This window comes from Neoarius graeffei, chromosome 17 (assembly GCF_027579695.1).
Source record: "Neoarius graeffei isolate fNeoGra1 chromosome 17, fNeoGra1.pri, whole genome shotgun sequence".
NCBI lineage: Eukaryota > Metazoa > Chordata > Actinopteri > Siluriformes > Ariidae > Neoarius > Neoarius graeffei.
Window position 1 is genome coordinate 71238913 of NC_083585.1, and position 26539 is coordinate 71265451.

A 26539-nucleotide genomic window follows, 5' to 3' on the forward strand; every position below is an offset into this window, starting at 1 on the left:
GAGTTTTTCTTTTATGAAACACCTGAACATCTCGATTGGGGAAAAAAAAATGTGCATCAACACTTTGACAGGAGCATGTTATTGCATCATCACATAGAAGAACCAATTAGATTCCAGTATGCAAATACAGGTCATGCAGCACCTGTTTATTGTGGAAGGGGGCGGAGCTTGTGGGGTTTGAAGGCGTATTTTGTCCAGTGACGTTTTTCATTATTCAATATATTATATAATTAATATTATTTGTAATTAATGTTACTTGCATTGTTATGCTATTTAATACAAGAACGGTTAAGCTGAAGTGCGCTTTAAAATGCGCTTTATAAACAGTTTCCTGACAGTTTTAGCTGTTTAATCTCACACTCGCAGAATGTATAGAGTCTGATTTAAAAAAAAAAAATTGAAATGTTTATACCGTCATCATCCATCCATTTAACAATGTATTTAACAGTTTATCTGATTTTCCGTGTGGACAGGAAGTGTACTAAAAATCTGGTTATTAATGACACAACTCAGACCAAAGTTAAACGTTTTTGTCCCAAAACTTTATTGCAGCTCTCAAACAGAAAACTGACACTTTAATACAGAATTGTGACCCGAAAGTCTCTAAAACTGCAATAAGTTAAAGTGTGTTAGACCCCTACAGCAGGATATCATGTAAACCAAATCAAAAATAAAATCCTGTTTCAATGAGAACTGCATTAAATCACCTGCAGATGGATTTATTGCTGGTTTGTGGTTCTTTCTCCTCCAAATCTCATGTCCCACTTATGGCTTAGAAACGTCTCCCACTAAAATACATCTCCACAGAAATACTTTAAAATCTTTAAAAAAAAAAAAAAAGAAGCCCACAACACTATTGTTAATTACCTAGAGTTAATACCACTTTACAAATTCACATTTACTCCATATGGGTTGTGTGTGTGTGTGTGTGTGTGGGTGGGGAGGGGCCCTCAAGTGTTCTCGGAAAAATTAAATGTTTAAAATCTAAATTGCAAATTTTTAGTGTTTGTGAAATCAGTGTTGCAGCAACAGAAGTGTAACGAGTGAAACACTCATCAGGATGAAACACTTCAGGAATAAAACGCCGTGGTGAGAGACGGTAATGAGATTAACGAGGAGTTGTCTCTCTGTTCCGCTAGTGCACTTAAAGCGAACATGTGCTGAACAATTAGTGTGAACACTTTAACTAATCACCATCACACCCGTGTATCTGAGCTTAAAAAAAAGAAAAAGAAAGAAAAGTCGTTTCTGATGTCTGATGAAACAGAATCCTGAACGAACTTCACTGAAATTAAAAACGTTAAAGATGCTGGTGAAAGTGGAACACAACTGTTTTTCTATAATTATTATAAACCATGATTAGTAAGAACCTATGTGCTTATGGTGATGTCATAAGTATTGGCACTGCTAACACACTTTCAGGTTATCAGTGTCGCTGAAATGGAACTGAGGTGAAATAAAATAATAATAATCATGAACAAGAGATAAAGAGATACTCGATACGATGTGAGGCGTCACCTGTAACTGTCACACAAAGCTGATGAATTACTGAATCCTCCTGGAAACCTAAGAAGCCTCTCTGTGTACAATTAAAGTGATGAGTGAAAAATGAGCTGACAATTAAAATGAAATGTCACAAAGAGATTCGTGGCTCAAAGGCTACACACGCACAGCTTCGTGAAGTGAAGAGTGAAAGCCATTATAAACATCAGTGCAACTTTGTGTCATACTTCACATTAACACACAATGTGAAGATCTCACACTCACAAAGCAGCTTCAATACACAGGAAGTCATTTGATTCTCAACAAACTCAACAATGTCACTTTATCGTCTAACAGAAATGGAAGGAGAAGCTCAGAAGGGGAATGACAGAGCTGAATGTTCATGAGGGAAAAGGAACAGGAAGAGGAATAACGGGAAAAAATCAAAAAATCAATTCAACTCAAACATGTACACAAGAAAACCAGGTGTGTTAACATCCAAACATCTGAACATCTAATAAAATGAAATAAAAAGCCTAAAGGATTTGATCAGGATGCTGGTGTTCTATTAATCCACTGCAGCTGCTCAGTCGTAGTGGGAGGATCCTCACACCGCCGCCATACAGGGTGCCAAACCTTACGTTTCTGCAACACAAAGTGCAATAAGCACAAGATTTCTGACAATTTTACATAAAGCTTCACCTTTCAATCTTTTATGTGGGGTAACAGCAGGAACAACCTGGAAAAACAAACACACACACACGCCCTCTCTCTCACAACACACACACACACACTCCCTCTCTCTCACAACACACTCACTCCCTCTCTCTCACAACACACTCACTCCCTCTCTCTCACAACACACACACACACACACACACACTCACTCCCTCCCTCTCTCTCACAACACACACACACACACACACACACACACTCACTCACTCCCTCTCTCTCACAACACACACACTCCCTCTCTCTCACAACACACACACACACACTCACTCACTCCCTCTCTCTCACAACACACACACACACACTCACTCACTCCCTCTCTCTCACAACACACACACTCCCTCTCTCTCACAACACACACACACACACTCACTCACTCCCTCTCTCTCACAACACACACACACACACTCACTCACTCCCTCTCTCTCACAACACACACACACACACACACTCACTCACTCCCTCTCTCTCACAACACACACACACACACTCACTCACTCCCTCTCTCTCACAACACACACACTCCCTCTCTCTCACAACACACACACACACACTCACTCACTCCCTCTCTCTCACAACACACACACACTCACTCACTCCCTCTCTCTCACAACACACACACTCTCTCTCTCTCACAACACACTCACTCCCTCTCTCTCACAACACACACACACACACACACACACACTGTTGGACGGAAGTGTCCTAATCTAAAACACGTGTTTTTTTTCTGATTTGAGGATAAAGGAGTGTGTGTATGGGGTTCTGTAATAAAGTCCTGACTGTAAACACATGAACATTCAGAAAGAGTTAGAGATGGAGTTTTACCCGTCGCCTCGTCCTCATTCTGTTCTTCTACATCCTCTGTTCAGATATTAGAGAGAAACATATTAATAACATACAGATTAAATTAAAATCACAATTTCTACTCTGTATCTCATCAATTCTCTTCCGTAAAGAGCAGTTAAATCTTTAAACCAAGAAAAATACAGTAATAAATGGAAAAAGCTTTAGTATTTGAATCGTTGATGTTTTTGTCAGATTCAGCTTTAAAGCTGTACTGCCTTTCAGATTTTTCAAGTGTAGGTCATAAAAAGAATTTTCCCAACACCCAATTATTTTTGTTTAGTGACTGAAAGCTACTGAATCTGAATCACAGACTTCCAATTTTATTAGTTTTTTTTAAATAGAACAATTAATGAATTTAAAGCCACGTGGCCCTAAATTCTCCGCTATTTTTTGCTGCTTCACCATGACCCAATTCAAGATACTATGTAAAGCATCACGTGGTGGGCTTTCCCCGTTCACACAAGGCATTGTGGGATACAAATTTGAAACAGGAGAGAAAAATGGAGGACGTGAGTGTGCGAATGAAACGTGAAAAACCGACTATAGTAACGGAAAGCGAGAAGGAAAGACGTTATGTTATATATGAAGGAAAGGAAACGCAGGACCAAACTAATAAGTATTGGCGCTCAGCAAGCACCTCGGTGTGATCAGCTGTTCGTTTAGCGACAGAATGATGGAACTGTCAGTGCACGCTCAAAGGGAAACCTGTAGATGGCAGTAATGCAACACTGTAGATGCCAGCTGCCTATCCATCCATTATCTGTAGCCGCTTATCCTGCACAGGGTCGCGGGCAAGCTGGAGCCTATCCCAGCTGACTATGGGTGAGAGGCAAGGTACACCCTGGACAAGTTGCCAGGTCATCGCAGGGCGATGCCAGCTGCCATAAAACCGAGAAGAAGAAGGTAAACCTGTGCATGCGCACACGGACTTCCTCTGTCTGCTTGACTGCGCGAAGCGAGCGATTTCATGCACATTATTTGCTTTAATCCCCTCAAATTAAATAACTTCCCAGCCACAGAATGGCCTGATATTTTGGGAGATATTACAGAAATAAACAGATATCACAATCACCACATTTCAAAGGGAACTAAATTTCACCGAGTTTATGAACTCGAAAGGCCGCCTCGCTTTAAACTTTGCATTTGTATAAATGTCCATGAGAGAAATGTAAATTAAACTAGAGCAGTGTGATTTATTGCCCAACCTGTAAATTCTTCTGGCTGTTCATCTTCCGTTACCTCCTCTAAAATTAATAAATAAACACCAGTGTTAGAGACACTTAGGGCTCTAAAATCAAAATAAATAAATAAATAAAAGTTTGCTTATTTATTTATTTCTGTCTGTTTGTTTAAACTAATGTGGTCAGGAGAAAAACTGTAATGCTGTCAAATACATGTAAAGTTCTTTGTAAAGAAAGAAAAACGTTTCATTACAAAATTAACTCACCTGTTTCTTCTGTTTCTTGTGTGTCGTCTTCTGAAAACATTTACAGTGAATATTAATGTGGAAGTGAAATAAGGCATGATCATCACCATTAACAACATTATACTGTGAGTTTAAATCTTCACTTATGTCTCGTAGAATTTAAGAGCGCTTCATCTGTATACAGTAAAAAAAAAATCAGGGCTTTACATTAGCACCCGCCCACCCGCCAAATGCGGGTAAAATTGGGCTTTGGCAGGTAATAACTTTAGTCTCACTAGCCACTTTGGCGGGTGGTTTATTCTGTGGTATGACAATATATTTTAATTTTGTTTTCTCTGAAGGCATCTGATATAACAAACACATTGCAATGTAATATTACGCGCCTACAACTCCCATGAGCACCTGCATAAACATTCTGACAACATGTTAGAATTGTTTAGAACGTTCGTTAACGTCTCAGATAAAATCAGTGATGCGGTAACCTGCGGTTAATGAACGAAGCAACAAAGTTGCTGACGACTGACAAGTGCACTATGTAGCAGCACATAGCTGAGTTTCAAACCCTGCTGCTCGGGGAAAAGGGGCAGATTAAAATTACTTTTAATGGTGTTTGAACTGAATATCATCAGTTTTGAAAAAAATCATGTATGTGGCAAGAGTAAGAATAATTGAAGCTTGTTTAATGGTTTGATCTGGCCCAAGCAATGAGGACAAAAGATCCCCTCACCATGTAGCCTATAGAACTGAGACCCCGTTTACATGTAGCCGGATATCTATGAAGACGCATATTTATTTATGCGGTTGCACCTCTCATTTACATGTAAACGGAGGTTTCAGTCACTGAAAACAGATATCTTTGAAAACTCCGGGCAAAGTGGAGATTTCTGAAAACTCCATTTTCATGTCTGCGTGTAAATAGTGGAAAACGGAGTTTTAGGTTTTCCCGACGTCACGATATGTGTCACAGAACAATATTTGCGTCAGGCACTCAATATTTTGATTTGACAGTCTCATGGATGCAACACGGGTGGTCGTCCTTTTTACATATTTGCAAACACTTTTGGTTTGTTTGCATTTGCAAATAGGACTACAACTGCTTTATGAGGAGCAGACGAGAGGGACTGCGAAGAGGGTTGCAGTTTTTCAGGCACTTTTCCTCCCACCAAGACAAAGGCTTGCTGCTTACCAACGTTGCCGTCGTCATGTCATTTGTATTTTCACGATTCTGATAGGCTAATATGGCTTTATACTTCTCCTTATACTGCCACCTATATGTTTGGCATGTTCATAATAGTGCTTAGCCGCGTATCTATGCGGAGCCGTGTAAATGCAGATATTTTGGAGAACGGTCTGGTGTAATCGTGGATATTTTTGAAAACGGAGAGGCGGGGTTATCCGTTTCTATACATACCCGGGTACGTGTAAACTAAGCATAAGATACATTAACAATCTGGCATCCGTTACACCTAAACAAAAAAAAATTCTGGGAAAAAAAATCAGTATACACCACCATGTTTTAGGCAAAGTTATCCAAGGCAAACATAAGTTGAAACTTTCCACTCTATTGCTTTGGCTTATCGAATGATTTATTTTTAAAATCACAAATAAGGTAGGTTACAACTGCGTTGCTTCGAAAATTTAAATTTAACAGTTTCATGAAAGTGTGCTGATGGTTACCATGGAAACCCCGTGTCTCCTGCACTGCATTCCTTCCCCAAGTCGCGCGCTCATTCGCTTTTGTGTTCTTGGTCTCAAAGCCGAGCGCACGAAACACACACAGAAGACGGAATCAACGTTTAACATAATTAACAATGCACTTTTTACGGAGACATTTTAATGTTATTCTTTTTTTTTTTTTTTATCCAGTTGAATATTCATTCATTCATTCATTCATTCATTATCTCTAGCCGCTTTATCCTTCTACAGGGTCGCAGGCAAGCTGGAGCCTATCCCAGCTGACTACGGGCGAAAGGCGGGGTTCACCCTGGACAAGTCGCCAGGTCATCACAGGGCTGACACATAGACACAGACAACCATTCACACTCACATTCACACCTACGGTCAATTTAGAGTCACCAGTTAACCTAACCTGCATGTCTTTGGACTGTGGGGGAAACCGGAGCACCCGGAGGAAACCCACGCGGACACGGGGAGAACATGCAAACTCCGCACAGAAAGGCCCTCGCCGGCCACGGGGCTCGAACCCAGGACCTTCTTGCTGTGAGGCGACAGCGCTAACCACTACACCACCGTGCCGCCCCAGTTGAATATTTAGCGTACAAATGTATTTTCAGCTCTTAAAAATGACCGAGGTCCAGACCTCAGTAGCCTCATAACTGGCTACGGCCATGGAGATGAACAAGACGCTAATAGGAAGATAAGACAGTTCAATGACAAATGGAAGTTCGGGCGAGATTGGCTAGTTCATAGCAAAACCGAAAATACCATGTACAGCGAAGACTGTAGAAAGTCTGGCAAAGAAAGGCACCAGTAATTTAAACTCGAAACTATAAAGGACCACGAAAAGGCAAATGCACACATCGGTACTATAACATCAAAACAGGTGAAGACGGCTAGTTCACTACAGGACAGCATTGCTTTCAAGTCCCTGGCTTTCATGAAGTCGGCTGAGCTGGAGAGGATGGAGCTGCTGTTTAGAAACGTTCACGCAATTGTAAAATTAGTTGATCCGCCCCAGCTATCAACTTACGGCCTGCTGGAAGCCTCAGGTCACGAAGACCCTTTTTCATCAACCATTCAGACTCATCTGATGATGAATGTAATGAGGACATTTAATGTCTCTCTCTACACATGTTCACACACACACACACACACACACACACACACACACTATTAATAGATAATACATAATAATACTTGATAATACACATAATACTTGCATATCAAAACATCAAATGTTTTTTAATGATAAATGTTTTGAATTGGACTTTTAATATTAGAATCAGTTCAGTTGTACTGAATGCTATTTTTCATATTATACGATATTTCAAATTGTAAGGGGCTTGAATTTGAGTTCAATAAACAGAATACTCTGTTTATATTTTTGTCTGAATTGGTTGTATGTTTTCATATAGGGAGCGACCTTAACAGCACTGAATACTTGAGTGCTACTGTAGAGATACATTATACGCTGCCATTCATAATTAAATCTAGATCTTCCGAACTTTAACGTATCACGGTGAAGAAAAAACTGTGATTTCCTGGCAACAAAATTGTGGCTAGTGAAAAGGCTGAATGGCTCGTGACTCGGGAAAACCACTAGCCACAATGGCCGGTGAGCAAAAACGTTAATGTAAAGCCCTGATATATCTTCCTGTCAGCTGTCAGTATGTGTGTGTGTGTGTGTATATATATATATATATATATATATATATATATATATATATATATATATATATGCACACATACACACACAGTGGGGCAAAAAAAAGTATTTAGTCAGCCACCAATTGTGCAAGTTCTCCCACTTAAAAAGATAAGAGGCCTGTAATTTTCATCATAGGTACACTTCAACTACGAGAGACAGAATGGGGGGAAAGAATCCAGGAAATCACATTGTAGGATTTTTAATGAATTAATTGGTAAATTCCTCGGTAAAATAAGTATTTGGTCACCTACAAACAAGCAAGATTTCTGGCTCTCACAGACCTGTAACTACTTCTTTAAGAGGCTCCTCTGTCCTCCACTCGTTACCTGTATTAATGGCACCTGTTTGAACTCGTTATCAGTATAAAAGACACCTGTCCACAACCTCAAACAGTCACACTCCAAACTCCACTATGGCCAAGACCAAAGAGCTGTCAAAGGACACCAGAAACAAAATTGTAGACCTGCACCAGGCTGGGAAGACTGAATCTGCAATAGGTAAGCAGCTTGGTGTGAAGAAATCAACTGTGGGAGCAATTATTAGAAAATGGAAGGCATACAAGACCACTGATAATCTCCCTCGATCTGGGGCTCCATGCAAGATCTCACCCCGTGGGGTCAAAATGATCACAAGAACGGTGAGCAAAAATCCCAGAACCACACGGGGGGACCTAGTGAATGACCTGCAGAGAGCTGGGACCAAAGTAACAAAGGCTACCATCAGTAACACACTACGCCGCCATCGAGTTGCATCCAAAGAACACCATACCTACTGTGAAGCATGGGGGTGGAAACATCATGCTTTGGGGCTGTTTTTCTGCAAAGGGACCAGGACGACTGATCCGTGTAAAGGAAAGAATGAATGGGGCCATGTATCGTGAGATTTTGAGTGAAAACCTCCTTCCATCAGCAAGGGCATTGAAGATGAAACGTGGCTGGGTCTTTCAGCATGACAATGATCCCAAACACCGCCCGGGCAACGAAGGAGTGGCTTCGTAAGAAGCATTTCAAGGTCCTGGAGTGGCCTAGCCAGTCTCCAGATCTCAACCCCATAGAAAATCTTTGGAGGGAGTTGAAAGTCCGTGTTGCCCAGCGACAGCCCCAAAACATCACTGCTCTAGAGGAGATCTGCATGGAGGAATGGGCCAAAATACCAGCAACAGTGTGTGAAAACCTTGTGAAGACTTACAGAAACCGTTTGACCTTCTGTCATTGCCAACAAAAGGTATATAACAAAGTATTGAGATGAACTTTTGTTATTGACCAAATACTTATTTTACACCATAATTTGCAAATAAATTCTTTAAAAATCAGACAGTGATTTTCTGGATTTTTTTTTCTCATTTTGTCTCTCATAGTTGAAGTATACCTATGATGAAAATTACAGGCCTCTCTCATCTTTTTAAGTGGGAGAACTTGCACAATTGGTGACTGACTAAATACTTTTTTGCCCCACTGTATATATACACACACATACTGACAGCTGACAGGAAGAGACTGGAGAAACTGATCAGGAGGGCCAGCTCTGTGCTGGGATGTACCCTGGAGCCAGTGGAGGTAGTGGGTGGGAGGAGGATGATGGCTAAAGGCCTTAGCATGCTCTTGCGACAAGGCTTTCGCAGATAGCTTTTCGCAGACAGTTGTAATTTATCGTTGAGCAGGGAGTAATAGGCGTGCGCGATGTTATTCACCGCCACAACGCAAGGGGGCGCGAAGTCGCGAAATCGCTAGGAATAGTTGGTGGGTGTGGTTAGTGGAGTGTTTATCCTCCGGAGATAGAGATAATGACTAGAACTGGAGTCGTATAGATGTACGTACTTCCTCACTTCCTCGATCAACCGCTCTTCATGCTGCTCCATCTTCGCTCGTGTTTTTAAAAATGGCGGTCATGAAAACAAAACAAACCGGGAAAGTAGGGAAGCGGAAGTGCGTGTACAGCGGATGTAGAGTGGACCAATCAGAGCCCTCTTGTCTGCAACGCTGTCTGCGGTGGTCACAATTTTTGGGAGGTGCGCGCAGAGCGTCTGCGAAGGGGGGGGGGGCTTCGCAGACGCCATCTGCAAGGACTGGGTTGTCAGCATAAATTGGCCTTAAGCTGTCATCTATGATGGACAACGACTCCCACCCCCTACAGGACTTACTCGCTGGACTGCAGAGGTCCTTCAGCAGAAGTTTGCTCCACCCCAAGTGTGTGAAGGAGTATTACCGCAGATCATTCCTTCCTGCAGCTGTTAGACCAGGGGTGTCAAACTCATTTTGGTTCAGGGGCCACATACAGCCCATCTGATCTCAAGTGGGCCAGACCAGTAAAATAATTGCAAAATAACCTTTGTCAACTCCAAATCTTTAGCATTGTTTTTTCAGTAGGCTATGCTTTATGCTTCAGCCTACATTTGTAGCCTACAGAATCACTGATCACAAGGGATCTAGATTATTACACATTTATTCACAGAGAGGCCAATGGATTTGAAATAAAATGCATTTCACTCTCAAACAACTGGTTTATTTTATACAGTTGAGTGAAATACATTTTTACGTGACACATACATGTCAACCTATACGGAATGTCCGTATTTTATACGGATTTGATTCAATAAACGTAGTATACGGGTGTATAAATAAAGTTATACGGATTCTTTAAAAAAACTTCAATATTTATTTAGAGCTATAATCAATTCCCACGATGATAAAAGAGCGCATAACATTTACAAACATACCGTACACTACAGAAAGCACAGACAGCCAGTAAAGAGTCTTATGAAATCGCGCGTTATCTTGTGGTAGCGAGACTTCGTTCCACTTTTGATCATGCGCACACCGCATTGCGAGAATCCCGCCAACCGTGAAGTCATAGACATATAAACATAGATGCCGCCTTCTGCGTAGAATCATATGTCATCCTCGCCGCCATATTGGATGTGGCAAAGTGGAGATTCTTCAGCCGTCTCTGGTATAGCGTCTAGACAGTAGCCGAGAATAAAGATGCCTCATTCATGTGCTGCGTTTAACTGTACCAACAGGTTTACCGTCCAAACGAGATCACATGGGATTACCTTTCACAGGTGAGACTGGAAAAATACTTTTCATTGTATTTGGTCATTATAACGTAATTTTACGAACAGATTTTCCTGACTTTGTGGCTAATATGAAGTCTCGCGCATAATAGCCGCTCGGTGAAACCTGTCTCTAAACAACGAAGTATTTCCTTCGTAACTACGCTGATAACACTTTGTGTTTTTGTCAAACATTGGAGCTTTGTATTCATTTTGAAGGTTTATTGTTATTAATATTGAATAAAAAGTAACTGGGATATATCATTGTTAATTATCATTCAAATTTTAGGTAAATTATTTTAATTTGCCTCTTATATGGATTTTATAAGGGAAATACGGATTTTGGAGGTTGGTTATACAGGTTTGATTGACCAAAGGTTGACATGTATGCCCCCAGAAGCCTGCATCTCTGATGGTATGGGGTTGCATTAGTGCATGTGGCACGGGCAGCTTACACATCTGGAAAGACACCATCAATGCTGAAAAGTATATCCAGGTTCTAGAGCAACATATGCTCCCATCCAGACGACGTCTCTTTCAGAGAAGACCTTGCATTTTCCAACATGACAATGCCAAACCACATACTGCATCAATTACAGCATCATGGCTGCGTAGAAGAAGGGTCCGGGTACTGAACTGGCCAGCCTGCAGTCCAGATCTTTCACCCATAGAAAACATTTGGCGCATCATAAAACGGAAGATACGACAAAAAAGACCTAAGACAGTTGAGCAACTCGAATCCTACATTAGACAAGAATGGGTTAACATTCCTCTCCCTAAACTTGAGCAACTTGTCTCCTCAGTCCCCAGACGTTTACAGACTGTTGTAAAGAGAAAAGGGGATGTCTCACAGTGGGAAACATGGCCTTGTCCCAACTTTTTTGAGATGTGTTGTTGTCATGAAATTTAAAATCACCTAATTTTTCTCTTTAAATGATACATTTTCTCAGTTTAAACATTTGATATGTCATCTATGTTCTGTTCTGAATAAAATATGGAATTTTGAAACTTCCACATCATTGCATTCCGTTTTTATTTACAATTTGTACTTTGTCCCAACTTTTTTGGAATTGGGGTTGTACATGGTCGTGCAAAGATGTGAAGTTTATCTTCAAGTTTTATATATATATATATATATATATATATATATATATATATATATATATATATATATATAAAAAGTGGTGAATGTATACATCACGAGTGAGCGAAGTAAACAAGTGAAAATATTCTCAACACAAGAAGATAAACTTCATATCTTCAAACCAACTTTTTTTTATATTATATATATAAAATTGTACTGTTTAAGGCTCAGGACGCATCAGTACAGATACAGGTATCATGTACGAGTTCAATAAGCTCATTTATTCATTAAAAATGTTCTGATAGCAACATCTGATTGAAGGTGCTACTGTGCGACGTAATTGTAGTGTACACTGTCACACTAATGAACAGACGATGAAATGACAGTGATGTGGAACTCCAGCATCCTCCTCCGATACAAGTAACCTGATAAATATAGCCAAATACTCTACTTTGGCTGCTTTTTACCAGTCTGTGGATTGTCCAACAAGGAACAACAGGACAACTGACTTGCTGTATGCTAATGTGAGGGATGCATACAGAGTCACACCCCTCCCCCCACTTGTGAAGTCTGACCATAATCTGGTTCTTCTACAGCCGAAGTACACCCCCCTGGTTCAAAGGCAGCCTGCAACAACTAGCTCCATCAGGAGGTGGTCCCCTGAAATGGAAGATGCCCTCAGAGACTGCTATGACATCACGGACTGGGATGTGCTGCTTAGCCCACACTGTGAGGACATAGAGGGGCTGACACACTGTCTGACAGATTACCTCAACTTCTGTGCAGACGTGGTCTCCCCCACTAAGACTGTACAGTGTTACCCTAATAACAAGCCATGGGTAACACAGGAAGTCAAAGCTGTCCTCAACAGGAAGAAGGCCGCCTTCAGGAGCAGGGATAGGGAGGCGATGAAAGCAGCACAGCAGGAGGTGAAACGCTGCATAAGGGAAGCTAAGGACAGCTACAGGAGAAAAGTGGAGCAGAAGCTGAAGGAGAACAGCATGAGGGAGGTCTGGGAAGGTGTGAAAACCATCACAGGCCACAACACAAAGACCAGAGTCGTTGAGGGGACAGTGGAGAGGGCGAACGAGTTGAATGACTTCTTCAACCGGTTCAACCAGCCCACGTCCCCCCCACCCTCCCACTCACTGCAGCCATCTCTCCTTCTTCCCTCAACACACCTCCCCCCAGTCATCACAGCAGCCCCCTCCTCCCCCACCTCAACACAGACTCCTCCATGCATTACTGAAGACCAGATCAGAGGTCAACTGAGGAAGCGTCACCCCAGGAAAGCAGCAGGCCCGGACAAGGTGTGTCCCCGACTACTGCACTGCTGAACTGGGTGAACCACTCCAACGCATCTTCAACCTCAGCCTGCAGCTGGGGAGAGTGCCCACTGTCTGGAAGACATCATGTATCGTTCCAGTTCCCAAAAAGAATTGGTCCAGCGAGCTGAACGACTTCCGACCGGTGGTACTCACTTCACATCTGATGAAGACGTTGGAGCGGCTCTTCCTCAGCCTCCTCAGACCCCAGGTACAACATGCCCAGGACTGTCTGCAGTTTGCGTACCGGGCAGGTGTTGGTGTGGAAGATGCCATCCTCTACCTACTACACCGAGCCCACTCACATCTGGATAAGGGAAATGGCACAGTGAGGATCCTCTTCTTGGACTTCTCGAGTGCCTTCAACACCATCCATCCCCTTTTGCTTGAGGACAAACTGAACAGAATGCGAGTGGACCGCTGCCTGGTCACCTGGATCTCCAGCTACCTCACTGACAGGCCGCAGTACGTCAGGCTGAAGGACATCACGTCTGACACTGTGATTAGCAGCACCGGAGCACCCCAGGGCATGGTGCTGGCCCCTCTTCTCTTCAACCTGTACACCGCGGACTTCTGCTACAACTCGGAGCTGTGTCACATTCAGAAGTTTGCCGATGACACAGCCATTGTTGGGTGTATCAGTGATGACAGAGAGGAGGAGTATAGGAGCCTGGTGAGGGACTTTGCTGTGTGGTGCAACAGGAACCATCTGCAGCTCAACACCTCAAAGACCAAGGAGCTGGTCATTGACTTTGGGAGGTCTAGACCGAGGTCACGACCAGTTCTGATCGAGGGACTCGAGGTGGAGGCTGTGGATTCCTACAAGTACCTCGGGCTATGGCTGGACAGCAAGCTGGACTGGACTTGCAACACCAATCACTTATACAGGAAGGGACAGAGTTGGCTATACTTCCTTAGGAGGCTGCGGCCCTTTAACATCTGCAGGAAACTCCTGTGGATGTTCTATCAGTCTGTGGTCACCAGTGTCCTGTTTTACACCATGGTGTGCTGGGGGGGCAGCACATCCAAGAAGGACACAACCAGGCTGGACAAACTGATCAGGCGGGCCGGCTCTGTGGTCGGCATGAAGCTGGACTCTCTGGTGACGGTGGCAGAGAAGAGGTCTATGGACAAACTATTGAACATCATGGACGATGCCAGTCACCCTCTGCACACCGTCATCAGCAACCAGAGGAGCCTGTTCAGTGACAGAATGCTCCTTCCCAAGTGCAGGACGAACAGACTCAAAAACTCCTTTGTCCCTCATGCCATCAGACTGTACAACTCCTCTCTGGGGGGGAGGAGGGGTAACAGGAGGACAGAGGACGGGAAGGAGCAGTAGCCTAGCCTGACAATAAGCAATACCGGACAATGTGCAATATTATGTGCAATATAAAGTGCAATATCTCTCCTGCTGCCCCCCCTTTTTTCTCCTCCTCTCTCTCCCCCTTCCTCTCTTCCCATATCTTATTCTTTTTATATTTGTATATGTAAAAGTTTAATTTAATTTATCTAGATGTTTTTCTCTACTTCTTTTCTCTGTTTATCTGTAATGATGCTGCTGGAATCTTAATTTCCCTGAGGGAACCCTCCCAAAGGGATCAATAAAGTTTTATCTAATCTAATCTAATATCTTAATGTCGTTTAAACAGTGTGTTTAAACAGTCTAAAGTAAATGTTAACAGAATTCTCACCCTGATAATCTTCTGCAACCTCAAGCTCTTCTGTTAAGACCTCCTCCATCACTTCCTCTGCAGGAGCCGTCTCTTCTGTAGCCTCTCCAAAATGGGCAGATTCTTCAACTGTTTCTTTAACTGCTGCTGCTTCTTCCACTACTTTCTCAACTGCAGCTGCAGCTTCCTTAACGGCCTCTTCTACAGCAGCTACTTCTTCAACAGGAACGGTTTCCTCAGCTACTTCTTCAACTGGTGCTGCCTCTTCTGTCTCTATAACAGAAAGTGACTCTTCTACAGCCTCTCCAACAGGGGCAGCTTCTTCAACTACCTCCTCAACTGGTGCTACTTCTTCCACAGTTTCATCAAAAGCTGCTTCCTCTATAGCAACAGCTTTCTCAGCAGGGGCAAGTTCCTCAACTGGCTTTTCAGGAGCTTCCTCATTTGGGTCAGGTTCCTCAACTGGCTCTTCAACAGCTTCCTCAGCAGAGGTGGGTTCCTCAACTGCCTCTTCAACAATGTCCTTAACAGGGGCAGGTTCCTCAAGTGGTTCTTCAACAACTTCCTCAGCAGGGGTGTGTTCCTCAACTGCCTCTCTGATGGCCTCTTTAACAAGCATAGCTTCTTCTATTGCCTCCTCTTCCACTGACACTTCCTCTGCTATTTCTGGCTCCTCCTCCACCACTTCAGGCTCTTCTTCAGGAGCCTCTTCTTGTTCTTCCATCATTTTTACTTCCTCCTCCACTGCCTCGGGCTCCTCCTCCTCCTCTGCCTCGGGCTCCTCCTCGTCCTCCTCCACGACCTCGGGCTCCTCCTCCACGACCTCGGGCTCCTCCTCCACAGCCTCAGGCTCCTCCTCCTCTATGGCCTCGGGCTCCTCCTCCTCCATGGCCTCAGGCTCCTCCTCCTCCATGGCCTCAGGCTCCTCCTCCATGGCCTCAGGCTCCTCCTCCTCCACGGCCTCAGGCTCTGAGGAATGCATTTTAATTTTCTTAATGTTGTGCTTTATTGTTGTACTTAAGTGATTATTTTATTATATATAGGATATTTTTAGCAACTGTATCAAAAAGTCTAGAACGTTTTGTTCCACACTGCAAATGACTGAGAACCTGCATCGATCTAACGCCATGCATTTTGTGAAGATCTCTCAAGAACATAGTGGAAATTTAAACAGATGTTTCTGATGTTTAAATAAAGGGAAGTCGTGCAGAATTCATGAGGAAATCGATTTCCAAAGTAATGCTGATTATTTAGCTGGTTATGATGATATGGATGAGTGTCATAACATGGAAAGGATCTCTTTTGTAACCATCAGCAAATAGCTCCACGTGAGAACTGACTCCAGGCACTGAATGTGGCGCTGCGTCAGAGAGTGTAAGAACAGAAAGGTAAAACACTGAGTGTAGAAACAGTCATTTTCTACAGTTTCTTTAGTTACAGAGGTAAACACACACAGGTGTATCTCTGTTGGGATCCTTTCCATGTTGTCAGATGTTTATAATAACATCGAGTCTGTCAAAGGCCAAAACAAGTGCTGTACTTTGACGCGGATGCTTCCCCTATAGAATCATATTGTATAGCTGTTTTGCGGTTGCTAGTCATAGCATTGTAACTCAGTATTGGACCGATTTTGATTGTTTTTGTCCTGAGTAAATATTTGGACCCAAAGAGATGGGCAAATAGGGCCCAGGTTAAACAAATCCCAGAGTTTTCCTTTAACAGCTGTGATTTCATCCTACCTGGAGGAAGCTGAGCTGTTTCTTCAACTTTAGCAGTGTGGATCTGTTCCTCTACGACAGGCTCTGGGGCTAGAGAACACATGGAAAGGTGCTGGATTTAGATTAGATTTAGATTAGATTAGATAAAACTTTATTGATCCCTTTGGGAGGGTTTCCTTAGGGAAATTAAGATTCCAGCAGCATCATTACAGATAAACAGAGAAAAGAAATAGAGAAAAACTTCTAGATAAATTAAAATAAATTAAGTATTTACATATACAAATATAAAAGAATAAGATATTGGGAAGAGAGGAAGGGGGGAGGGGGGGAGAAGTGGGGTTAGGGTAAGTGTGTGTGTGTGTGTGTGTGTGTGGGGAAGCAGGAAAGATATTGCACTTTATATTGCACATTGTCCAGTATTGCTTATTGTCAGGCTAGGCTACTGCTCCTTCCCGTCCTCTGTCCTCCTGTTACCCCTCCCCCCCCCCAGAGAGGAGTTGTACAGTCTGATGGCATGAGGGACAAAGGAGTTTTTGAGTCTGTTCGTCCTGCACTTGGGAAGGAGCATTCTGTCACTGAACAGGCTCCTCTGGTTGCTGATGACGGTGTGCAGAGGGTGACTGGCATCGTCCATGATGTTCAATAGTTTGTCCATAGACCTCTTCTCTGCCACCGTCACCAGAGAGTCCAGCTTCATGCCGACCACAGAGCCGGCCCGCCTGATCAGTTTGTCCAGCCTGGATGTGTCCTTCTTGGATGTGCTGCCCCCCCCAGCACACCACGGTGTAAAACAGGACACTGGTGACCACAGACTGATAGAACATCCACAGGAGTTTCCTGCAGATGTTAAAGGGCCGCAGCCTCCTAAGGAAGTACAGCCTGCTCTGTCCCTTCCTGTATAAGTGATTGGTGTTGCAAGTCCAGTCCAGCTTGCTGTCCAGCCACAGCCCGAGGTACTTGTAGGAATCCACAGCCTCCACCTCGACTCCCTCAATCAGAACTGGTTGTGACCTTGGTCTGGACCTCCCAAAGTCAATGACCAGCTCCTTGGTCTTCGAGGTGTTGAGCTGCAGATGGCTCCTGTTGCACTACACAGCAAAGTCCCTCACCAGGCTCCTATACTCCTCCTCTCTGTCATCACTGATACACCCAATGATGGCTATGTCATTGGCAAACTTCTGAATGTGACACAGCTCCGAGTTGTAGCAGAAGTCCGCGGATATATTTGCAGATATGAACAGCTACAATCACATTTTCACTGGGCAAAAGAATGCATACTTTATTTCTCAGAACAGTTCGTATTTTTAACAGACGAGTGGTTTTCATTTCTGTTTCAACATCAAGCCTTTGCTAATTAGCTGCTTCAGTAATGACGGGACGAAGGATAAGTGTTGGGACAGTAAAGAACAGAAACGTGGAGTGCATCAATATTCCACTTCTAAACATTCCTAATACTGATAATAAAGTCTGTTAGTTCAGAGCGTCAAGTCCAACCCCAATTTCAAAAGAGTTGGGACGCTGTGTAAACTGTAAATACAAACAGAATGTGATGATTTGCAAATCATAGAAACCTTATACTTCATTGAAAATAGTACAAAGACAACATATCAAATGTTGAAACTGAGAAATTTTATTGTTTTTTGAAAAATATTTGCCCATTTTGAATTTGATGTCAGCAACACATTTCAAAAAAGTTGGGACAGGGCAACAAAAGACTGAAAAAGTTGTGTAATGTTAAAAAAAACGAATTTGGTTAATTGACAAACAGGTCAGTACAATGATTGGGTATAAAAAGAGCATCCCACAGAGGTGGATTCTCTCAGAAGTAAAGATGGGGCGGGGTTCACCACTCTGTGAAAGACTGAATGGGCTAACAGTGCAACAGTTTAAGAATAACGTTCCTCAATGTAAAACTGTAAAGAATTTGGGGATCGCATCATTTATGGTACATGATATCATTAAAAGATTCAGAGAATCTGGAGAAATCTCTGTATGCAAGAGACAAGGCTGAAAACCGACACTGGATGCCTGTGATCTTCAGGCCCTCAGGAGACACTGCATTAAAAGCAGACACGTGTCTGTAGTGGAAATCACTGTATGGGCTCAGGAACACTTCAGAAAACCATCATCTGTGAAAACACTTAATTACTGCATCCACAAATGCAAGTTAAAACCAGATATAAACAACATCCAGAAACCCCGCCCACTTCTCTGGGCCCGAGCTCTATTACGATGGACTGAGGCGAAGTGGAAAACTGTCCTGAGGTCTGACGAATCAAAAGTAGAAATTCTTTTTAGAAATCATGGACCCCACGCCCTCCAGGCTAAAGAGGAGAGGGACCATCCGGCTTGTTATCAGTGCAAAGCTCAAAAACTAGCATCTGTGATGGTATGAGGGGGCGTTAGTGCACATGACATGGGGAGCTTGTACATCTGGGAAGGCATCATTAATGTTGAATGATATAAACACGTTTCAGAGCAATATGCTGCCATCCAGACAAAATCTTTTTCAGGGAAGGCCTTCCTTCTTTCAGCAAGACAACACCAAACCGCTTTCTGCACATATTACAACTGCATGGCTCCGTAGTAAAAGAGTCCGGGTGCTAAACTGGCCTGCTGCAGTCCAGATCTGTCTCCCATTTAAAACATTTGGTGTATTATGAAATGCAAAATACGACAAAGGAGACCCTGAACTGTTGGGCAACTGAAATTGTATATCAGGCAAGAATGGGACAACTTTTCTCTTTCAAAACTACAGCAATTGGTCTCCTCAGTTCCTAAACGTTTACAGAATGTTGTTACAAGTAGAGGTGAACCAGCACAGTGATAAACACGTCCCTGTCCCAACCTTTTTTTAAATGTGTTGCTGACATCAAATTCAAAATGAACATATTTAAAGAAAAAAAATTCTCAGTTTCAACATTTGATATGTTGTCTTTGTACTATTTTCAGTGAAATACAGGGTTTCCATGATTTGAAAATCATTGCATTCTGTTTTTAGTTACGGTTTATAGTGTTCCAATTTTTTCAGAATTGAGGTTGTACAATTGATGTGAAAATTTGTTTCTTCAGCTGGTTTACTCAACAGTGATGTGTGAAATATGTGGTAAAATCAGTTTATCAACACGCTGTGTGTTCAAGACTTGAGAAAACTAGTAACTTCTCCTGAGTGATGCAACAGAAAAACGTTCATCCTATCATCTGGAGATTGCACGTTCAAATCCTGATGATGCTGCAGCCATCTGTGTTCAGAAGTGCTGTCCCTGTGCTCTCAGGGAGGGGTGGCATCCTGTCAATCACAAGTGACTCCAGTCATGGGCATCTGTGAGCTCATGCATATGGAACTGGGTGGATAGTGCTGCAGGCGTGTTCGACCACGCCCGATGCTGCCTGAGCAGCAGTTTGAAAAGATGTGGTTTGCTGGTGGATAGCCTCATAGCCTGGTTGGGTAGCTGTCATCTAATAGGAGAGATGTGTCTGGTGGATGGGGATTGGCCATGGCTAAATTAAATATATGAGCAATCTGCATAAATATAATAGCTGTATAAAAATATCTAGTAGTCCAAGCAATAGTTTGGAATTCATGTCTGTGAAGATTCTCAGTCATCCAGGTCATAGTAAACTGTGGGTGGTAGAAGAGAGCAACTGGACTTGTCTGAAGATTCTTGAAAACGTTTCACCTCTCATCCGAAAGGCTTCCTCAGTTCTGTCTGACTAATAGGGAGTATCAGGTATTTATCCTCTCATGGATCATCATAGAATCAGAATTCTGATGGCTGCATAGTAGGTGACTGATAAATGATGTCTTAGACCCCCACCTCTGTTCAGTGATGGCCGTTCCAGGTTGACAAAAAAGAACGATCCTCTCTGGCTAAAATGTCTGCCAGTTTTCTGGAAGTCCTCTCATACCACCCACAGTTTACTATGACCTGGATGACTGAGACTCTTCACAGACATGTTTCTACGCACTTTGGGATGAGATCCCTTCGACTGGTGCAGGAGTATGAGAGGACTTCCAGAAAACTGGCAGACATTTTAACCAGAGAGGATCGTTCTTTTTTGTCAACCTGGAACGGCCATCACTGAACAGAGGTGGGGGTCTAAGACATCATTTATCAGTCACCTACTATGCAGCCATCAGAATTCTGATTCTATGATGATCCATGAGAGGATAAATACCTGATACTCCCTATTAGTCAGACAGAACTGAGGAAGGCTTTCGGATGAGAGGTGAAACGTTTTCAAGAATCTTCAAACAAGTCCAGTTGCTTTCTTCTACCACCAACCTTCTAATTCAATTTCCATCCATTATCTGTAGCTGCTCATCCTGTTCTACAGGGTCGCAGTTCTAATTCAATTTCTTTTTCTTTATTTTTATTAATTAAAAGTCACTTCATGTCTTAAAGTAATGATGGATGCCATTTCTCTTTACTTAGCTGTTCGGTTCTTGACATAATATGCATTACTACAATTGTGGAATTGGGCTGTTTACTGTATTTTTATTATTTACTGTTTTGATCTCAAACACATTAAGAAGGGAGAAACTCGTTCACTAATTACCTTTTGACGAGACACACCTGTTAATTGAAAAGTGTTCCAAATGACTCCCTCATGAAGCTGGTTAAGATAATGACAATAGCATGGAAAGAGTCATTAAGGGAAATGCTGGATACCCTGAAGAACCTAAAATATCAAACATTTTGTTTTTTAACACTTTTTTGTTCATCACATAATTCCAGATGCGTTCCAGATGTTATTTCATAGTTTTGATGTCTTCAGTTTTGTTCTACAGTGTAGAAAATCATCACAATACAGGAAACCCTGTGAATGAGTAGAGTATGGGGTGTACAAACTTTTGACTTTTATATGTGTGTGTCATTTCTAAGTCAGTGTGTTTATCGGGGGAAGTGTCCCAGCAGTCAGGTGGAAGACACACGTGGTTAATCTGGCTCTTGGCTCACAGGGTTAATGATCCACTTTTCGCCAGATTCTGCTCGGTTCCTAGAGCACAAAGTTCAGCGCAAATAAAACCAACGTGCAGCAGAATGACGAGCTACGTTTGGGCTCCTGGTATAAAATATATTACAGTTACGTAAATATTTAAGAAAATGAATGGCTGTGATCATGCTTTCTGCTGAAGGGGAGCAGCATTATGAAGTCATCAAAGTTTGTTATTAAAAAACAAGATGATGTCATCATTAATTTTTCCTATAAGCTTTCCATCAGTTTTCATCACATGAATGATCGCAAATATCATTCAACACACCTGTGTGTTTTAATTAAAGCATTTGTCTTGTGTGATTTTTACCTTCAGCGGGAGTGGTCGGTCTGGAGGCTGGAACATCTGGCTTCTCCTTCAGTCCTGAGGATTTCACATGTGGATGTACACGAGGCACGACATCTTATAAAAACACGTCTCTCACATGGAGTGCAAAAGAGTTTAGGTTCAAATCAATGATGGATCAGAACCATAATTATCTAACGGTACCTCAGGTACTCAAACTGAACTGATTTAAAAACAAACATGGACTGATCTTTGGCTTAATTTTGTTCCACACATTTTTATTCATGACACATGAAAGAAAATCAGAGAAATATCAGATCAGACAGATATTTTACACAATAAAAGTCTCAATCTGTCTTAAAGAAACAATAAGTTCAGTGTCGCTGCGTCTTCATTTCTTCATCAGCAGTTAAAATCTCTTTCTGAAACCGTCTCTAACTCAGAGTGACAAAACCTTCAGGTGTTTTATTCATTTCAGTAAAATCAGAGTCGGAGTCAGTGTCCATACTGTAATACACACAAAACTTCATATAAATAAATAAAAGAAGCAGCAACTACTTTCTGAAAGTGAGCAGGAGTAATGTGATCACAACTCGCTGTTTAAAACTATTGAGCAGCTGAACACATCTGTGAATAAAATGTATGACGTCAAACCTGATGGATTTGTTCACGGTTTCAGATTTAAATCTCATTTGGTGTAAAACTGTTGTTACTCTGTGGATCATTAAGAGTTTTTATTTAAGAACTAAAACTATTCTTCCACACTCTGAACCTGTTCGCTCGGACACCGGAAAGATCCCTAACAGATTTAAAACGCTCACAACTCATCTGTTCTTTACATAACGACGTCTTACAGCTTCTTTCTGGGGGTTTTCGCTTCTTTTCCATCTTTCTCAGGTTTTCTATCCCAGACATCAGCAGCTTTATTCCACGTTTCCTTCTCGTTCTCTGGCTTTTCCTTCTTTTTTTTGTGTGTTTTTACCTTCTCTGCCTTTCTCTCTCTCTGCTCTTTCTCTCTCCTGATCCTCTCCATGGCCTTATCCACATCCTCCCTCTCTATCCGTTCTCCTTCCTCTTGCAGTCGAGCCTCAGCTCTCTCCCAGGCTTTAAGCTCAGATTCCTCTCGGATCCTCTCCAGAACCTTCTCCTCCTCCTCCTTAGCCAGGATGCTCCTCACCTCAGCCAGCGCCATCCTGGCGATCTTTCTGGCCTCCACTCTCTCATGGATGATGGTGAGCTGCTCTTTAAGAGCTTCTCTCAGCTTCAGACCAACATCTTTGGCATGAGATTGTTCTACAGAGTGAGAGTTTCACTGATGAGCTCATCATTCCAGCAGATCGTTTAAACACCACACAGCAGGGTCTTTGCGCAAGTCACCAAAGTTTAGTCTCATTAAAGATGCAAAACCATCACAGCTCTGAAAAAGGCCATGTCTGCATCACTGCATAGTTATTTACCTTTAATAATTAATTATTTTTACTTTTTCTGATCTTGTGTTTCCCCGTGTTTAGCCGAGTCACAACGCTACGGGCTGCAATGGAGAACGCGAACAACATAAGACGCTAACGGTCCTGAGTGACACGCCAACATCACAGACCTGTGATTGGTTATTGTTCCTCTGATTGACAGGTGACAGAGGAAGGATGTCTCACACACACACACACACACACACACACACCTCTGACGTCAGCAGGACGTCAACTCACAAAACCTTAAACAGCCAAAAAACTCAAGTTATTTTAGACATTTTTAGAATTGTTTTGAATCAATTAAAATAATGAGAAATGAAGCACTTCATATGTTTGATGGTTAAAAGAAACTTCTCAGATCAGCACACGTTAGAGCAGATTCTCAAACGTCACACTTTCTCACGCTTCTGCTAATTAGCATCTAAACTCAAACTCTCAAAATCATCATGCAACTTGCAAAAAAACAAACAAAAACCCCCCAAGGTCTAATTTCACACCAAACGCTGGTTTGAATTAAAATACCTCTTTCCTTGGACAAATCCCCTGGTTTCTCCTCTGGTACATGAAGGGAAAAATACACAAATGGTCAATAAGCTTGTCAGTAAACACAATAAAGCTCCAGAGATTTCTCTCATTGATAATAAATTCAGACGCCATCATTTTAAATTAAATCCCACGTGCTGTTCTCCGAGATGAAAATCCCAGAATGCTGTTCAGTCTGAAGGACACTGCCGACATCCTGAGATCTAAAACCAGTAAAACACACAGGCAGTGATTTTTATGATGGTATTTGTAATATAATATATTGTGATTTTCGGAACCCGTAACAGTGTGGTGTGAAGGTTTAATATCACACACACGGCATGTAAACGAGTGCATTCAGGCTTAAATAACAGATTATTATTATTATTATTTTATTTTTTAAATAGAAAGCGGTTCTTTGATGTTTATAAAATAAAATTAAATAAAATTAAATGAGTTTATTAAACCACAGGACTGTTCATGTTTTACTCATCAGCTCTGTTTTTACTCTTTTGGAGGAGGACTGTGAGGGATCGGTGTCTCTGAGGGTCTCCTACACTGTCCGTGTCCTTTACAGCCCCAACGTGATGCTGCTGAGGTTCTGCGGTCATTAAAACACTGCTGAAGAACTTACGCTGCTGTGGCGATGTAAAAAATTAAAGGAGGCCAGATATTAATGACAGGGGTTTATTTCCTATCAGGTCATGAGGACGTCGCTGTATTGTGTCCCTCTATCGCCTTTTTAAACACTCATTAAATTCCACTTCTGAGAGACTGAGGTGTCTAAAGCAGCAGGAATGTTCCGGAAACATTTACATTTCTGAGCTAAAACAGCAGATCGGAGTAAAGCAGGAAGTCGCGCGGATATGAACATCACCTCTGAGAGAAGATTAATTAGAGTCCAGTTCATCATCTTCACCAGAGTTAATAAACACTGCAGACTGAAATTCACCTGAAAACACGATTATTGCTCTGAAGCTCATTAGTGAAAAAGTGATTAAATAATCCACAAGAACATCAAAGGAATCATAGTAAATGTGTTAAATATTAAAACCTGAACATGCCGGTTGTGTGTTTGGGTTTAAAGTCAGTTAGAGAAGCAGCGAGGCGCAGAGACGAGGCAGAGAAGGAACGTGTGGACTGTGTAAAACAGGGGACTGCACAGGAATTCTGCAGGAAATGTGCGCGCGCATGTGTGTGCAGGAGGTCGGCTGTTTCCTGAAGCCCCCGCTAGCCCCCTAGTGTAGATATCGTCCCACTGCCCCAGTACGGCTGAGTTGAGGAAACTCTGTGTGTGCGCTGCGGTGTTAATCAGCTCCTCACTGCTGCGTGTAAACACCTGAGGTTGTGTGTGAGCTGAGGAATGAGACGAGGCGAGGAAATGAAAGTGATTCTGATGAAACTGAAGGAGTTACTGCTGAGAGTGTGGATAAATAGAGAGCAATAATCTCGTAACCTGCAGTAACAGATTCAGCGCGTATGGTACAAGTATTAAATCTCAGCACAGGCCTCGTCTGCAGAGAAAAGTGATGTTTTACATCATCATTAAATAGTTTTTAGAAAAGTGCTGCAGAAGATAAACAGCCAGATTTTACACACAAAATATTTACAGCTGAAAAACATCGAGCATTTTTCTAAGTCCTTTTAAGTGACCGCTGGAAATAAAAAACCTCTTCCTTATGAGAGAAAATCAGAGAATAAAATCTCCTCCAATAATGTGTGTGTGTGTGTGTGTGTGTGTGTTGAAAAAAATCAGAATTACTGGTTCTGAAGTCCTAAAATGACGCATGTCTTTTGACCCTGAACCCCTTCCGTCTGAGACGCGCTGGAAACTTCGTCTGTTGCAGCATCAGATTCATCATCCTCGACCATTTCAAACGGATTCATAGCATCAAAGAGGAACGTGAAGAAGCCTTGAAACCAATCAGAACCTTCTTCAGCTAAAATATCGAGCACTTCTTCAAGGGACTCGGAGCTTTCTGTACTGCTGCCTCGAGTCAGTCCTATCAAACATGGGGGGGGGAGAGAGAGAGAGAGGAAAGGGCAGAGAGACGGGGAAAGGGAGAGAGAGATATAGAGAGAAAGGGGTGGAGAGAAGCAGGGGGAGAGAGAGAGAGAGGAAGGGGCAGAGAGAAGGAGGGAGAGAGAGATGGGGAAGGGATGGAGAGAAGGAGGGGGAGAGAGAGAGGAAGGGGCAGAGAGAAGGAGAGAGAGAGATAGGGGAAGGGGTGGAGAGAAGGAGGGGGAGAGGGAGGGAAAGAGGGGGGAAGGAGCAGAGAGAAGGAAGGGGAGAGAGAGAGGGAAAGATAGAGAGTGGAGGAGAGAAACAGGAGACACGGTGGTGGAGCAGGAAAATAGAAGAAGAGAGTGAGTGGAAGTTAAAGGTGAGGTTCAGAAGGAAAACAGCTGAAGGAGATAAAAGTCATAAAGCAGTGAAAGTGCGAAAAAAGAAGCAAAGTGAGAAAGAGGACATGCAGAGACACGAGAGCTGGGCACTAAACCCTCTGTAGTGAACACCACTAACACCTGGTTTAT

At 42.5% G+C, this 26539-nt stretch overlaps 1 protein-coding gene across 4 annotated transcripts in view; it reads right to left on the reverse strand.

Moving 5' to 3' along the window:
* Positions 1-520: 520 nt before the first annotated feature.
* The window catches only part of asph (aspartate beta-hydroxylase), a 95272-nt gene continuing 69253 nt past the window's right edge, over positions 521-26539 (reverse strand). For 2 of the 4 annotated variants that reach the window (XM_060897974.1, XM_060897972.1), the window contains exons 4-10: positions 22038-22091; positions 16751-16819; positions 15033-15980; positions 4511-4540; positions 4269-4307; positions 3043-3078; positions 521-2127 (exon numbers count right to left, since the gene is read on the reverse strand). In XM_060897974.1, coding sequence (XP_060753957.1) covers positions 2120-2127; positions 3043-3078; positions 4269-4307; positions 4511-4540; positions 15033-15980; positions 16751-16819; positions 22038-22091 — 1184 coding nt within the window. In that variant the 3' untranslated portion in view covers positions 521-2119. The remainder of the gene's footprint in view (positions 2128-3042; positions 3079-4268; positions 4308-4510; positions 4541-15032; positions 15981-16750; positions 16820-22037; positions 22092-26539) is intronic. The other 2 variants (XM_060897973.1, XM_060897975.1) reach the window with 2 other exon arrangements.